At 40.5% G+C, this 16,421-nt stretch overlaps 2 protein-coding genes across 9 annotated transcripts in view; one reads left to right on the top strand and one right to left on the bottom strand.

Moving 5' to 3' along the window:
* The window catches only part of kcnt1b (potassium sodium-activated channel subfamily T member 1b), a 357,067-nt gene extending 347,696 nt beyond the window's left edge, over window positions 1–9,371 (top strand). For all 8 annotated transcript variants that reach the window (XM_068012234.1, XM_068012233.1, XM_068012236.1 and 5 more), the window contains 2 exons: window positions 4,974–5,058; window positions 6,927–9,371. In XM_068012234.1, coding sequence (XP_067868335.1) covers window positions 4,974–5,058; window positions 6,927–7,044 — 203 coding nt within the window. In that variant the 3' untranslated portion in view covers window positions 7,045–9,371. The remainder of the gene's footprint in view (window positions 1–4,973; window positions 5,059–6,926) is intronic.
* Window positions 9,372–11,417: 2,046 nt separating this feature from the next.
* Window positions 11,418–16,421, bottom strand: part of LOC137347458 (uncharacterized) — a 30,905-nt gene continuing 25,901 nt past the window's right edge. Inside the window, exon 6 of the mRNA XM_068011902.1 lies at window positions 11,418–15,107. Coding sequence (XP_067868003.1) covers window positions 13,036–15,107 — 2,072 coding nt within the window. The 3' untranslated portion in view covers window positions 11,418–13,035. The remainder of the gene's footprint in view (window positions 15,108–16,421) is intronic.

Here is a 16,421-nt window from a genome sequence, read left to right as displayed (position 1 = left end):
TTAGAGATACAGCACTGAAACAGGCCCTTCGGCTCACCGAGTCTGTGCTGACCATCAACCACCCATTTATACTAATCCTACACTAATCCCATATTCCTACCACGTCCACACCTGTCCCGATATTCCCCTACCACCTACTGATACTAGGGGCAATTTATAATGGCCAATTTACCTATCAACCTTTGAGTCATAAGGCTCCCAGGGTCCAGTCCCACTCTAGGGCTTTTGAGTGCAAAATTGAAGTCTAGCACTCCAAATAGTCAGAGGTGCTGTTTTTCAGATGAGATGCTAAGCAGAGACTCTGGCTACTTGCTCAGGTGAATGCAAAGGATCCCATGACATAATTTCGAAAAAAAGTAGTGGAGTTATCCCTGGTGTGCTGGCCAATATGTATCCCTCAATCAACATCACAAAAACAGATGATCTGGTCAATATCACGTTGCTGTTTGTGATAACTTGCTGTGTCACAAATGGCTGCTGCAATTCCTACATTACAACAGTGACTACGCTTCAGAAAGTACTTCATTGGCTGTAAAGAGCTTTGAGACATCCGGTGGTTGTGAAAGGTGCTATATAAATGCAAGTCTTTCTAATCATAAAGATTCTTCTTGTATCTATTTTGGAACAACTGTAGCAAAGTAACAGAGCTGGGCTTCACACAGATTACACGAGAGCGTAGTCTGACCAGCAACACGCACAGGCTGAACAATTAGTTTTTTTTTAGGTGAGATGTCTGGTTGTTCAAACACTTGGGGTACATGCCTGGAAAACTAGGCCCAGTAATCCTGCAATCAAATTAGTTAGTCTGCGTACAAATAAACAAATCAATGCCTTATTTATGTTTTTATGCATCAGAGAAATGGCAAGTCCCTTCTGGGATACCTTTCCTAATTCCACCAGTTACGCCACTGTTTCAGAGAAAATGTAGAGTTGAAACACAATTTCCACCCCTCCATACAGAACACTGAAAAAGCATAAATCTTATTGCTTCTTATCTGTCTGCATGAGTGACTGCCATGAACTGTGAGGGTCAGTCTAAGTGAGATTAATATCCTAATGTTCACATCTTGCTATTGCACAATCAAAAACTTTGGGATCTGCAGTGTGGTTCCAAAGTGGTTTCATTGTGTGATAATATTTTATAACACACCTGTAACTCTCATATATGTTCAATTTTGATTCTGAAAGGGCAAGCATGCATTACTGATCCTTGATCAGTACCGTAAATGGGATAAACAGGTTCTATAAGATCTGTAATTATTAGGTAGCTGGTGTTACAAAAGATTTCATATGCATCTGAACCTGTTATCAATAGAAGGAAACTAGCACATAGAACATAGAACATTACAGCGCAGTACAGGCCCTTCAGCCCTCGATGTTGCGCCGACCTGTGAAACCATCTGACCTACACTATTCCATTTTCATCCATATGTCTATCCAATTACCACTTAAATGCCCTTAAAGTTGGCGAGTCTACTACTGTTGCAGGCAGCGCGTTCCACGCCCCTACTACTCTCTGTGTAAAGAAACTACCTCTGACATCTGTCCTATATCTATCACCCCTCAACTTAAAGCTATGTCCCCTCGTGTTTGCCATCACCATCTGAGGAAAAAGGCTCTCACTATCCACCCTGTCCAACCCTCTGATTATCTTATATGTCTCTATTAAGTCACCTCTTCTCCTTCTCTCTAACGAAAACAACCTCAAGTCCCTCAGCCTTTCCTCGTAAGACCTTCCCTCCATACCAGGCAACATCCTAGTAAATCTCCTCTGCACCTTTTCCAAAGCTTCCACATCCTTCCTATAATGCGGTGACCAGAACTGCACGCAATACTCCAGGTGCGGTCTCACCAGAGTTCTGTACAGCTGCAGCATGACCTCGTGGCTCCTAAACTCGATCCCCCTACTAATAAAAGCTAACACACCATATGCCTTCTTAACAGCTCTATTAACCTGGGTGGCAACTTTCAGGGATTTATGTACCTGGACACCAAGATCTCTCTGCTCATCTACACTACCAAGAATCTTCCCATTAGCCCAGTATTCTGCAATCCTGTTACTCCTTCCGAAGTGAGTCACCTCACACTTTTCCGCACTAAACTCCATTTGCCATCTCTCAGCCCAGCTCTGCAGCCTATCTATGTCCCTCTGTAACCTACAACATCCTTCGGCACTATCCACAACTCCACTGACCTTCGTGTCATCCGCAAATTTACTAACCCACCCTTCTACACCCTCATCCAGGTCATTTATAAAAATGACAAACAGCAGTGGCCCCAAAACAGATCCTTGCGGTACACCACTAGAAACTATACTCCAGGATGAACATTTGCCATCAACCACCACCCTCTGTCTTCTTTCAGCTAGCCAATTTCTGATCCAAAGCACTAATTCACCTTCAATCCCATACTTCTGTATTTTCTGCAATAGCCTACCTTGGGGAACTTTATCAAACGTCTTACTGAAATCCAATAGACCACATCCACTGCTTTACCCTCATCCACCTGTTTGGTCACCTTGTCAAAAAACTCAATAAGGTTTGTGAGGCATGACCTACCCGTCACAAAACCGTGCTGACTATCTCTAATGAACTTATTCTTTTCAAGATGATTATAAATCCTATCTCTTATAACCTTTTCCAACATTTTACCCACAACCCAAGTAAGGCTCACAGGTCTATAATTACCAGGGCTGTCTCTACTCCCCTTCTTGAACAAGGGGACAACATTTGCTATCCTCCAGTCTTCCGGCACTATTCCTGTCGACAATGACGACATAAAAATCAAGGACAAAGGCTCTGCAATCTCCTCCCTGGCTTCCCAGAGAATCCTAGGATAAATCCCATCTGGCCCAGGGGACTTATCTATTTTCACACTTTCCAAAATTGCTAACACCTCCTCCTTGTGAACCTCAATCCCATCTAGCCTAGTAGTCTGTATCCCAGTATTCTCCTCGACAACATTTTCTTTCTGACGAAAAATATTCATTTAACACTTCCCCTATCTCCTCCGATTCCACACACAACTTCCCACTACTATCCTTGATTGGCCCTAACCTATCTCTAGTCATTCTTTTATTCCTGATATACCTATAGAAGGCCTTAGGGTTTTCTTTGATCCTATCCGCCAATGACTTCTCGTGTCCTCTCCTTGCTCTTCTTATCTCTCCCTTTAGATCCTTCCTGGCTAGCTTGTAACTCTCAAGCGCCCTAACTGAGCCTTCACGTCTCATCCTAACATAAGCCTCCTTCTTCCTCTTGACAAGCTCTTCAACTTCTTTAGTAAACCACGGCTCCCTCGCTCGACAACTTCCTCCCTGCCTGACAGGTACATACTTATCAAGGACACGCAGTAGCTGCTCCTTGAATAAGCTCCACATTTCGTTTGTGCCCATCCCCTGCAGTTTCCTTCCCCATCCTACGCATCCTAAATCTTGCCTAATCGCATCATAATTTCCTTTCCCCCAGCTATAATTCTTGCCCTGCTGTATATGCCTGTCCCTGCCCATCGCTAAGGTAAACCTAACCGAATTGTGATCACTATCACCAAAGTGCTCACCAACTTCTAAATCTAACACCTGGCCGGGTTCATTACCCAGTACCAAATCCAATGTGGCATCGCCCCTGGTTGGCCTGTCTACATACTGTGTCAGAAAACCCTCCTGCACACACTGGACAAAAACAGACCCATCTAAAGTACTCGAACTATAGTATTTCCAGTCAATAACACGAGGTGTGTTATAAAATATCTTTACTGTGCACATTGTATTTATGAGAATCTCTTTGTGGTGTTAATTCAATGTGTTACTGTAACAAAATGGATCTTGAACTGCAGTTGAATTCTTATAAACATACAACTATTGTCCCGTTAAGTTTTGCATTTAATCAGGATTTGTAACAATTCTAGCTGATTTGGATGCATAGTTGCACGACTGTTTGTGCTACAACTGTAACACAGATTATTAGGGTGGAAACAGTTAATCAAATTGTAAATGAATAATGTGCTACTGTTACTGGGTTAAATAGCCCAATACAGTGATGGTGCTTCGTAGACTAATGTTGAACTGGGACTAGAACTTGTGTACAATGGTGGTGACTGGGACACGATTAGTGCTTGGGTCAAGTGTGTTTTTAACCAGGAGTCAACTGTAGTCATTTTGTAATGCACAAAGTCAAGGCACACTGAAGAGTTTTGACCAGTTTGTGTGGGTGTTTGTGTATGTGAGGTTTGTGAATTTTCCCCATGTTTTTCCGTATTGAGGAAATGGTATTTTCACTCATTAATCAAGGGGCCTCCCCACATGGAGGGTTTAGACTGGGGAATCGTGGACACAGGAACTGGGTCAATTCTGGTGCAAAGTGAGCTACACTAATTAAATGAGTTTGTATACAATTTAGTGTATATTTTAAGAACAAAAGTTGTGTTTTTCTGTTAACACATGAATCACCTGGAAGCATTTGAGTTTGGATTGTATTATGATTTATTATTTCACTAGCTCAGTGCCAGTGACCATTTCAAACTCTTTGAACCAAAGATGTTACCTGAGTTTTACCCCAGTCTAAGTGTCCACATCTGACAAAAACTTTAGAAACTTTAAAGGATTTTTTTTAATGGTGACAGAAACATGTTTTTGAGGTTTTTTTTTTTTAATTTAATGTCTTATTTTAAAATGAAGCATACAATTTTTGTTCAAACTTAGGAATAGGGCTTTTCTTCAGTGCCAGTGGCAGGAGATGGGGTGGAAAGGGAGCATCGTAGTTTCTGCCTTAACAATTTCAAACAGGCTGCTACAATCTTTAAACAGCCTGGAGGCGACGGATTCAATTATTCTCAATGGGGAAATGTAATGGGCAGAGGTCTACAGTGAGTTCTTAGGATATTCCACACATAATCTGAATTTTTGTAAAGGACAGTGGTTTCTTTTCTAACCGCAAATGGTTTTCTTATCTGATTCTAATTTCCATTTTCTTCAGATGAAATGAACGACCATCAGAATACATTATCCTACATTCTGATTAACCCTCCTCCTGACACACGACTGGAGCTGAACGATATAGTGTATGTACCTAAACAGTGTGATTCCAATTTAGCAGATGTGGTGTTATTAACAATGAGTTCATTAGCAAAGGACAAGGGTCTTCTGTAATGAAATTGTTTTTGGCATAAACCCCCTCCCCCTTCCCCAAAAAGATCCTAAAGCATTTGTAACTTGTCACACTATAACATCAGGGTGCTCCATTTGTTGTTTGCTTTAAGGCTGTTTAAGAAAATTGTTTGACATACATTTTTCTTTAAGTCTTAACATACATGAATTAGAATATCCCTCTCCCAATACTTTCAATATAAACACCCCCCCCCCCATTAAAATATATCTGCAAAATCTGTGGCTTACATTCCACCAAAAGTTGTATTTTCACAGATATTAAGAAAGAGCTTGCATTTATATAGCACCTTACACATCCTCAGTCCCAAAGCACTTTACAGTACAACAAAGTACTTTTGAAGTGCACTCATTGCTCTAATGTAAACACACAAGGCAGGTAATATGTGAACAGTAATGTGCCACAAACAACATTGAGGTTAATGACCAGATAATCGGTTTTAGTGATGTTGGATGAAGGATAAATATTGGCCAAGACACCAGAGGAACTCCCCTGCTCCTCTTCAATTGGTGCCATGAGATTTTTTTTTTAATTCCCACCTGATGGGGCAAGTAAGAATTTGGTTTAACATTTCGTCTGAAAGATGGCACCTTCGACACTGCGGCACTCCCTCAGCATTGCATTGAAGTGCCAGCCGAGATTATGTGCTCAGGTCTCTGAAGTGGGGCTTGACTCAGAGGTGAGACTCCTGACACCACTAGGCTAACCGTGAATCATATATTTAAATATATTGAAATATATCAAAAAATCTTGTGTCTGGAAAATCTTGCTTTTTGTTGTCATGTTTTTGTCACACTTTTGTGTAATTGTCCTCTATTATAAATGCCTATGTCCACATTTATAATTGAAACTGCCGATGCAAACTTGTCACACTGTAATTACACCCTCCTGCCAGTGGCAACACCAGCTTGTCTGCTTTGCATGCCCCAGCTCCTCGGCCTGTACTGCAGAGAAACCCCTATGTTCCAAGTTAACACTGCTTTTCTGCCTCCCAAATAGCAGCATGTCTCGCTATTTAACTATAAAAATTAAGAATTATATTAAAATAAATCAGCTGCCAAAGTAATTTGCTATTGCTATTTTAAACAAATAAAATGCAAGCTAAAATGTTGCTCCCACAATGGTGACTGGAGGGGCAAGGGAATATTTGAAAACAATGTATTTCTTGAGTTCCAGGATTTTGACCCAGAAACAGTGAAGAAATGACGATTATAGTTCCATTTCAGGATGGTGTGTGGCTTGGAGGGGAACTTGCAGGTGGTGGTGTTCCCATGCATCTGCTGCCCTTGTCCTTTTTTGGTGGTAGAGGTCACGGGTTTGTAAGGTGCTGTCGAAGGAACCTTGGCAAGTTGCTGCAGTGCATCTTGTAGATGATATATAGTAAAATAGTTTCTAATTTGCGATTGTTTATATGTCTTGAAAAATGATGAGATTGAGGAATACAATTAGAAATTGAATAAGTGGGACATATCTATTAAAAATGGCCAGGCTTGATGGGATAATCGTCTTTTCCTGTTCTTATAAATGCTGATTACATAAATCATGCAATTCTAAAGTTTCAAGGCCCATTGCTGCCTGAGACTGGAATCAGCAGCTATGAGCTGTTAGCTAAGATATTGGGCAAATTGCCTAAAGCCAAGTTCCAACACTTTCTACATCCCATTAAATGCCAATTAGCCTAAGTTGAAGGGAGATACAAGAGATTTCAATGCCTTGTCTTAAGCATTTTATTGCTACTAACTGGATTGTTGTACATTTGATTAGGTACCTGATACGCTCAGACCCATTGGCCAATGTTCAAAATGGTTCCCATAGCCAGAAAGGCAGCTCGTGTAGGCTGTTCCCTTCCAATGAGGAGACAAAGCATGAAACTCAGTTATGAATGCTACGCCTATAAAAATGAAGATGTACTTCGGTGCCTACAAGGTGATCCATCATCTGCAACCCTGGGGCACATGGCTCAGTATTTTGAAATAAAGTTCCTCTGATCATTCGAAGGGAGCTGAAGTCTTCTGAGACCAAACGTGACAAGTTTACAAAGTGAAACAGACCATTATTGATGAAGTTATTCTGATTAGACGTTGAAACATAACTCAGTTTAATGGGACTGCACCATCCAAATAATGACTGACTCAAACAGGAGCAGTACAAAAAAAAGTTCAGGTCTAGGCATAGGCCTATTATATATATTCTTGTATCACATAGAGTGGGACTTGTGCCGTTTAACATATATGGCAAATGTTTTATTTATTGACACTCAGCACACTCGGGACAAGTGGTACTGTTTTAATTGTGGGTGAGCAATCATCATTGGTGCTTTCAACTGAATAGTACTCGTGACACTAATGCATGTGTAAACACAGCATCAAGCTTTCCAGTGTTCCTATACTGAAGTCGCTGTGTCAACTTTCTTCAAAAAAGAACCTTTGATGCCAAAGGGAGAAGACACTTACAAGATCATTCTTTTTAAATATGTTTGAACACTTATCATAGGCAATTGCAGGAGGAATTGTCATCCCAGGTACATTTTGTGCTGTCAGAAGTTTTTCTTCTGAGTGTTGAGCGTAACATGTCGCTTTCAATCCTACTGAACACAGAACTATCCCAAGGTTCCAATTGCCAATGTGAAATGATGCAGCACAGGTGAAGATTTGGAACAGAAAAGTTGGAAAATTGCACCTGTGAGCAAGCAGACTTTGCAGACGTCACCAGTCCAAATTACATGGATGCATTTTCTTTTCCAGTGAATGAATAGAGAGAAAATGCAAGCCAAGATATATATCATTGTCCAGTTACCAAAACCTTCCAACCCCACAATGTGCTCACAAATGGTACCCTATTATGTCTTTAATCTTCAATGCAAGGAAGACGTCTTCTACAAAGTCACCTTATTTGTGCCATTTATTTGCCACAATTCATAGTACCCCTTGTTTCCCCATCCCCCCAAAAAAAATCTGCATGCCATCAAACCTAGAAGTACCAGAGAGTCTTGCTAATGACCTCAGGGGCCAAAATGTGGATTCTACATGAGGTGTTTGAATTGTAATTGTACACGTTTTGTTGGGTTGATGAAGTAGACACAAACCTCTTTCAAAAATTGTGCTGAGGTTCCTTTGGGTGATGCCAAGCAAGGGCCTCGGTAGAACAAGAAATTCAATGTAAGGATTCAGAAGTATTAGCAAAACACTGCCAAATTCAAACTGAGCATTGTGTATATAAACAGTGATAAGTGCCAGTCTACATAATCCAAAACCAGATGGTAAGTTGCTGATTGAAGAAACTGTGTGCCTTAGCATACATTGGCTGGCTGTCATGACTAACCGTAAATGGCAATGATTTGTTTCACAACTAAGCAATGGGAAACCATTAAAGCTGCTCTGAGACCTCATTCAGAAACATCATGTTGGCTTTGCTGTAGAGCAGGGAGCTTCAGCTGTCCAATTCCCACCCCCAAGCTTGACCTCTCCTTTGAATGGGTACATTGAAATAGGACAGATGCATTGAGAGACACTATTGCATGCATCACCATGAGGAAGCTGATTAGATGGGCTGGATTGGGAGCATGCAATCCAACCCTTTCAGGTACCATGTAACTGGTGGTGGATTTTTTAAAAATGTTTTTAAAAACATAGAGGCATGCCACTCTTTAAAATAGAGCTTTCCTAATATGTTAACGCATTAAATTAGTGTATTTTTGATAAGTTAGGAATTTAAAAAAACCTGCTGACTATGAAACCTATTGCCTGTGAGCTTTCAGTGCACTTCCCATTTTTCTGCAGTTGTAATTAGGGTAATATTAAAGGATCATTGATAAGAGAACCAAAGGCAGCATGGTTAGGGTTTGGAATGCACTGCCTGATGGGGTAGTGGATACAGAGTCAGTCGAGGCCAAAAGGGAATCGGATAAATACTTGGCGGAGAAAACATTGCAGGGATATGGGGAAAGAGCGGAGAGTGGGATTAATTGGGTTGCTCTTTGAAAGAGCCGGCACAGACTCAATGGGCTGACTGGCCTCCTTCTGTGCTGTACTATTTTATGATTCTATGAAGATTCTGTTGACCTTTCTGTTGTATCATTTTCTGAACTATACAGTATTGCTTTGAAGCAAAAATGTCATGATTTTATACCGTTCTTAAATAAAGTGTCTATGCTTCATGTAAATGTAAAAAATTAAATAAAGCTGCATGCAGCCATGGATTAACTCTTAAGGTCTGTACTCATTGTGACAGTGAAGGAATTTGTGACCATCATCACAAAGCTTTTTTTTTAAAGGGAAGGTGTGTTCTCATCCTCAATAGGAGAGTCCTAATGAGTATATCTACAAATACTCCCCCTCGCCTGCCCCCCCCCCATCCAAAATAAAAACACTAGCCTTGTACCATTCCCTGTCCCATTATAAGATCAACAATCAATGCTGGCAATGATGTTTTTAATTATCCATCATTGCCTTAAGAAGTGGGTCGGTGAGCTTTCTCATTATACTGCTGCAGTTCTTGTGTCAGGGAGGGAAAGCCCCAATTCTATACCCCGGGACAATGAAGGAAAAGTAATTACATGCTGAGTTTTTATAGTGGCAGCAAGCCTCCGGATTGGCACAGGGCATGCGGAGGTTCATTAGCATGGAATTGGGGGCCGGGGGGGGGGGGGGTGCTCCGTTCCTGGCAACAGCGTCTGGCACCACCGAGCAGGCTCCAGTGCCATTTATAAAGGGGTCCGAAATTAGAAGACATTTACACTTTTAAAGAGAACTGTGCGATTTAAATTGACACATTCAATAAATGAATGAAACCCCTCTTCCACTCCCCCCCCCCCCCCCTCAAATGACCAAGTTATTATGAAGTGATTTATGACTTTAACCCCCCTCCCCTCCCCTTCCCCCCCCTTATAGGGACTAAAGTAAATCAAGCGTACAGCCCTATAAGTCTTCCTTAATTAAGTTCAGATCAGACCGATTTCCTACAGGCACCTGTTTGGGTCTGAAGAACTGAACTAGTCTTCCCTCAAAGAAAGAAAACCAACAGAGAATATTACTATCTTTCGCATAGCCTATTTAATAATTATAGCTGTCATAAATATCCCAAATATTATTAGGGTCGGGGAAACTCCCTTCCTTCTGAGCTGTTATTTTTCTATGGTTCTAGCTCCTCACTTTAGGACGCACAGAGAGGGGAGTTCTTGTAGTTGTATACAGAATGCTACGAGACGATTTATTAACTTTAATATATTTATTAAAGAGTTGCACATGCAATACACTTTACGTGGCTAAGTATACTACGATATCAAAGATTACTAAGATATAAAACATAATCTGTCTAAAATGGAATCCAAAAGTTCAACCTCGACAATGTTACAGCAAAATATCTTAGAATATCCATCAAAATTTAATGTAAACCTTTACCTTAAATTCTCCGAGTACTATAGGTTGAGAAGCATTGATGAGGAATTAAATACTTGTTTTTTTGATTCAAAACTCTCATGTTTATACTGTTTCTAATCTTTCATATCTTTTAGAATGTAGGTGTTACCTTTCTGTGTGTTTTTCTTGCTTTCGATATCCATTTTTGATAATATCATTGGCTACCATCCCCACTTCATGTATTTACTGGAAATTCCCTTCTGTTGAAGTTGTGAGCTTTCATCTGGTCAAAATGTTTGTAATTGGGTTTACTTGGCATCTGTTTTTGTAAGTACCATTTCATATTGTAATTTATCATCTGTAATTGTTTTTTTTAGGTACCTTGTACCATCCTCTTGAGTCGGTCTGTCTATATCACTAACACTATCAACTAATTAAGTTTATAGTTATCAGTATGGACCTCACATAAGATTTTCCAGTGTGTTTCATCTATTTCCACTCTGGCAGAGACCTTGGAATGATTTTTTTTTAAACTTAAAAGGTGGTTCTGGTTCACATTCTATTGTAACAGGGATGTTAATGAATTGTTATCTCTGCTCTTAAAAGGGGAGTTTAGTGAGTCTTGAAAACTAACCATTTATTCACTCTTTAGTTCTAAAAGATATAATGTATTAATTATATCCAAATTCTACCTAATGAAGCCTATTATACTCATGTTTCATCACAATTTATTTCCCTCTCCCCTGTGAAAAATCTTTTTTGCCAGTCCCGAACTTTCACCCCCAAACTTTGCCTTTCAACCTCTTCCCAACATCCCCTCAGGCAATAGTAACAGCTTTCCCCACTCCACCCCCCCAAACCACCTCCCCCCCCCCCCCCCGCCAAAAACTTCACTCCCTCCTCCTCCCCACCAGTCTTACACCTCGGCTCTCCAAATATAGATCCGAAGATGCTGGACTTCCGGCTATTGGCCGGAACATTGGAGTGGGACAGCCATTGGTGCAAGGTAAGTCATCATTCATTAAACTTTAGTTACACATTTAAATTAAAACATTTTCGCCAAGCAGCATGGGGGCTGCCCCGACGTCTCACCACAACTGATAAAATGGGTGGGGCCTTCCCAGCGTTGAGGCCTGTGGCAGGCCTCTCCCAGAGATATTTTCCAGATCCGCCCGCCACAACATTGGAGGGGCTGGTAAAATTCAGCCCATATCTGTCAAAATTAGGGATGGTGTGTGACTTGGAGAAGAACCTAGAGGTGATGAAACCTTGGTGCACTTGTCTTTCTTGGTGGCAGAGTTTAGGATGCTCTTACTTTGGACAAAAAATGTTGACAATAGGATTCTGATACAGAGGAGTGATTTCAGGTAAAGCACTTACTTGCAGATGGTATAATGTTGCCTATTAGCAAGGAACACACAAGACAAATTTACAAGAGCCTGAAGACTTCTGTTTTTAATATGCATAGATGACAGTTGTTTTGCTGAGTGACCAGGGTCTCAGTGTAACTGGCATTCAGTTCTCCTTTCCAACTCTCATAGCACTGTATTTATTTTGTTGAAATTACAGCATGTATTAGAAGAATCCTTAGGACATCACAAAGTGCTTCACAAACCGCAAACTGTAAATGCTGGAAAGCAGAACCAAAAATAGAAAATACTTAGCAGGGTCCACACCCTGAAACATTTCGACAGTTCTCACTGCAGATGCTTCCTTACCTGCTAAGTGCTTCCAGTATTTTCATTGAGAAGATAATCCATTTTTGGTGGCGCTGATTGAGGGAGGAATGTTGGCCAGCAGTATCCCCAAGGCCAGTACCTCCCTCAGCACGGCACTGAAGCGCCAGCCTAGTTTTAGCTGCTCAAGTTTTAAGACTGGGGCTTGAACCCACCATCTAACTGAGAGGGAATATAGATACCAACTAAGTATTCAAATTGCTTATTCAATCACATGGTGGTATAAATGCAATGTCACTGAACTAGTAATCCTAAGGTCCAGGCTAATGCTCTGGGGACTCTGGTTCAAATCCCACCACAGCAGCTGGTGGAATTTAAATTCAATTAATAAATACAATTCTGGAATTGAAACCTAGTCTCAGTAATGGTGCTTGGATCGATCATCGATTGTCATAAAAACCGATTTGGTTCACTAATGTCCTCTAGGGAAGGAAATCTGCTGTGCCTACCCGGTCTGGCCTACGTGATTCCAGGCCCACAGCAATGTGGTTGACTCTTAAATGCCCTATGAAATGATCTAGCAAGTCAATCGGTTGTCAAGGGCGATGAGGAATGAGCAACAAATGCTGGCCTTGCCAGCAACGCCCACATCCCATGAAAGAATATTTTTTAAACTTTTGTACCGATACAAATCTTGCAGAATGGATAGGCTGTCAGATCTCCTAACAGGGAGAACATTTACCTTTTCTGTCCATAATCAAATGTCAGCATTTACAAAGCATAAATAATTTTACATTAAAATTAATGGTTTGTACACAAAATTATCACGTTATGTGACTTCTATTCAAAATCCAACGCTGTCTTCAGATTGTAAAGCACGTTAATAAGCATTAATTCATCATCTGCCAAAAGTTCTTCTCTGGTAGGTGGGTTGAGCTGCAAAAATTGAGGGGGTTTGTGGGCATCCTCTCGGGCTCCGACATCTGCAGGTCCCTCATCCTCAGATCGTGTCTGGTTCTGAGCTGAACTCCTGCTGGTGTTTCGACACTGAACATTTGGCAATGTGTTTGAATCATCTCCTTCAAGTACAGCAGTTGGAATCCGTTTTACAAACTTGTTACCAAACTCACTCTTGTAAAACCACCTACTGTACACTGAACTTTCATGCGCCGAGCCAGAAGCTTCAAATTGCTGCAGACTTTCAATGCCTTTATCTGGTGATAGGGGAATTGAAATATTTTCTGTTTTAATTAAGGCTTTATTTGCCTCAACACCAAGAGCTGGACTGTTTTGCAACATTTTATGCTGGACTTTATCTAATGGAACTGGATGTCGCATTTCATCAATTATTTTAAAAACTGATTTGTAGATTTTCTTGGAATAATTTGGTATATGGCCACAATGGTCAATGTTCAGATTGGAGTCTTTCCTAATCTCTGCATTATTAATGTAAGAGAACTTTTCCAAGTCTGCCATAATTGGAGATTGAATGTGGCCCTCTAGCTCCAAGTTAGATTCCCCATTTATTGACACATCGTTCCTGTAAGAGACATTTTGGAAGGATATTGCCTCAGATCTATTAGCACGTTCTTCCACACCCAGGTTATTCTGTCTGTGCACCGTCCTGGTACCCCTTTGCCCAGGTGTATCATCCTTTGAAGTGACCTTTTGAGAGAGGTTTGTCTCACTGTCCTCTGATACAGGAGCAGACTCGAATGTTGTGGTGCTTTGGTTCCAATTCTCCTGACTTTGCATACTCCAAGCATATGGCCAGCTGAAGGATGTACTGGCTGTTCCATCTTCACTCATTTCATCTTCAGTAATTATACTGTCCACTGTAATTCCACCATCTACTGGTACAGCAGAACCCCCTACAAACAATACAGTTTCTGTAGTGACAGAATTACTTAACTCAGATTTGTTTCCATTGGACTGATGGGTTTCATTCATAAAAGCAAAATCTTTGTTAACAGGGGTTTCCATTTGACAGAGCACCTGTTCTGAAATATCTGTTGCAGACTTTTGTGTGTCAGGAGAAATGTGTTCTGGCTTTTTGCATTCATCGTGAGCAAATTCTAAAATGTCTGGTGGACTGATATTTTCTCTGGTTATAGCTGATAAAGTATTGTCTTCTCCATCAATTGCATCAAATACATTGAATTCTGTGGCAGCTACCAATTTGTGTCCACTTGTGAATTGACAGGTTTCACTCTGATCCTCATCGTCTTGTTGAAAAGTACTTTTATGAGACAGATTGAATCTCGGTTGCTCACAATAATGAGCACAGAGACTGAAGTGACTGGCCTGTTGATGTGAAGTTCCAGAAAGTGCAACTTGACTAACATGTAGACGGTTGGCCGTCTGTAGACTGACACTTGAACTTAGCTGAAAGTTTCCAGGTGATGTCTGTTGCCACTGAGAGTATTTATCATCCAAGCTTCCATTTACCTCTAATAATTGTAGTGTGTTATTTTCCTCGTCTTCATTTTGAGACTTGGGAGGTTTAAAAGTTGTTTCCTCTTCCTCCAGCAGGTTGGCTTTGCATGGAATGCCATCCTGCATCAATTTTTGAGGTTCACATTTAGGTTTGCTTTGTGAAGAATACTCTAATTCCACACAAGTTTGAACATCAGGTAAGCGATGACCAAATGTCTCATGAACTATTTCCTTGTTCATGTTGGACCATTCTTCCATGGATGCGGACTTGGCGTTAGGTGCTGGTTTAACATTTACCAATTCTGGGGTTCTTGAGCAGATCAATTTGTCTTGGCTTCTTTTCTTTGTATGGTGTTGAATCCCACTGATGAAAGTCTTCATATTTGGTAGGCTGATGCTCTTGTTTATCAGCTTAGGCTTCTGTTTTCCAAATGAGTTGCTGCTTGGTGAATGTAACGGTATGCTACAGGTTCGATCTGTGAAAATTTAGTACAAATAATGTTTTTATAATAAAACAGCTTACTATGTTATTGACCAAGTTTGAATATGTCAATAATTTCTTAAGGCAAGTCTTTTACGGTATGTTCTCCCTCCCTTTCTGTGATCTATCTGACATCTTTGATTAAAAGTATGGTCAGATAACCCACTCGAAGTCGAACTGCTATCACCCTTAAATCAACTAATGTGGTAGCATAGTGGTTATGTTCTACATTAGAAAAACAAATATTGTGTATTCAAAATCCCACCTTAGCAAGTTATGAAATGGAATGAAATCTAATAATTTTTGGGGCTGTAACCAGCAGAGAGTGACCATCGTCATTTAACTGATTTCACTAATGTCCTTTTGAGATGGGAACGTGCTACCCCTACTGAATCTGACCTACATGTGAATCCAGTCCCACACTTCATTTAACTCTTAATGCCCTCTGAAGTAGCTGAGCAAGGCAAAGAGTTGTACAAACAAACAGTCCTACAAAATGAATCTTTGCAAGCATTGCTTATATCCAAAAGGACAATAAAAAAAACTGTGCCATAGCAGAGCAAGTTATTAAAGAATTCATGGTTATTACAAAACAAAAATACTGCGGATGCTGGAAATCTGAAATAAAAACAGAAAATGCTGCAAGTATTCAGCACATCTGGCAACATCTGTTGAGAGAGAAACAGAGTTAATGTTTTAGGTCAATGTCCTTTCATCAGAACTGGAAAAAGTTAGAAATGTAATAGGTTTTGAGCAAGTAAAAGGGGGGAGGGTGGGAAGAACAATGGAAGGGAAGGTTTGTGGTAGGGTGGAGCAGGAAAGATCAAACACAAGGAGGGAATGCTTACTTTGAAGGAGTTCAGCTCTTCTGTCCGACAGGAATCCATTTCTCTCTTTAACCTTGTACGCCTTCATTGCTTTCTATTCTACTTCTTGTGTTTGATCTCTCCTGCCTTCGACCCTATCACAGATCTTCTCTTTTGTTCATTTACCCACCCTCTCCCCTTTCACTTGCTTACAGCTTGTTAAATCACTAACTTTTCCCAGTTCTGCCGAAAGGCCATTGTCCTAAAACATTAACTGTTTCTTTCTCCACAAATGCTGCCTGACCTGCTGAGCATTTTTTGTTTTAATTCATGGTTATTGAACTTATTCTAAGTACATTTCACAATTCATTAAAAAGGTAGTATCACAGCATTCGATCAATAACATTTTGTTCATTAAGAAAACACTCATATCATCAGCCAGAGCAAATCATTTTGCTCCATATCTTTGTGTGTTTATCAAAAACAAAAAAAAAACCTCCTCA

The sequence above is a fragment of the Heterodontus francisci genome, chromosome 32 (genome assembly GCF_036365525.1).
Source record: "Heterodontus francisci isolate sHetFra1 chromosome 32, sHetFra1.hap1, whole genome shotgun sequence".
Taxonomy (NCBI): domain Eukaryota; kingdom Metazoa; phylum Chordata; class Chondrichthyes; order Heterodontiformes; family Heterodontidae; genus Heterodontus; species Heterodontus francisci.
Note: the sequence above shows the minus strand (reverse complement) of the source record. Positions and strands in the feature narration are given on the sequence as shown.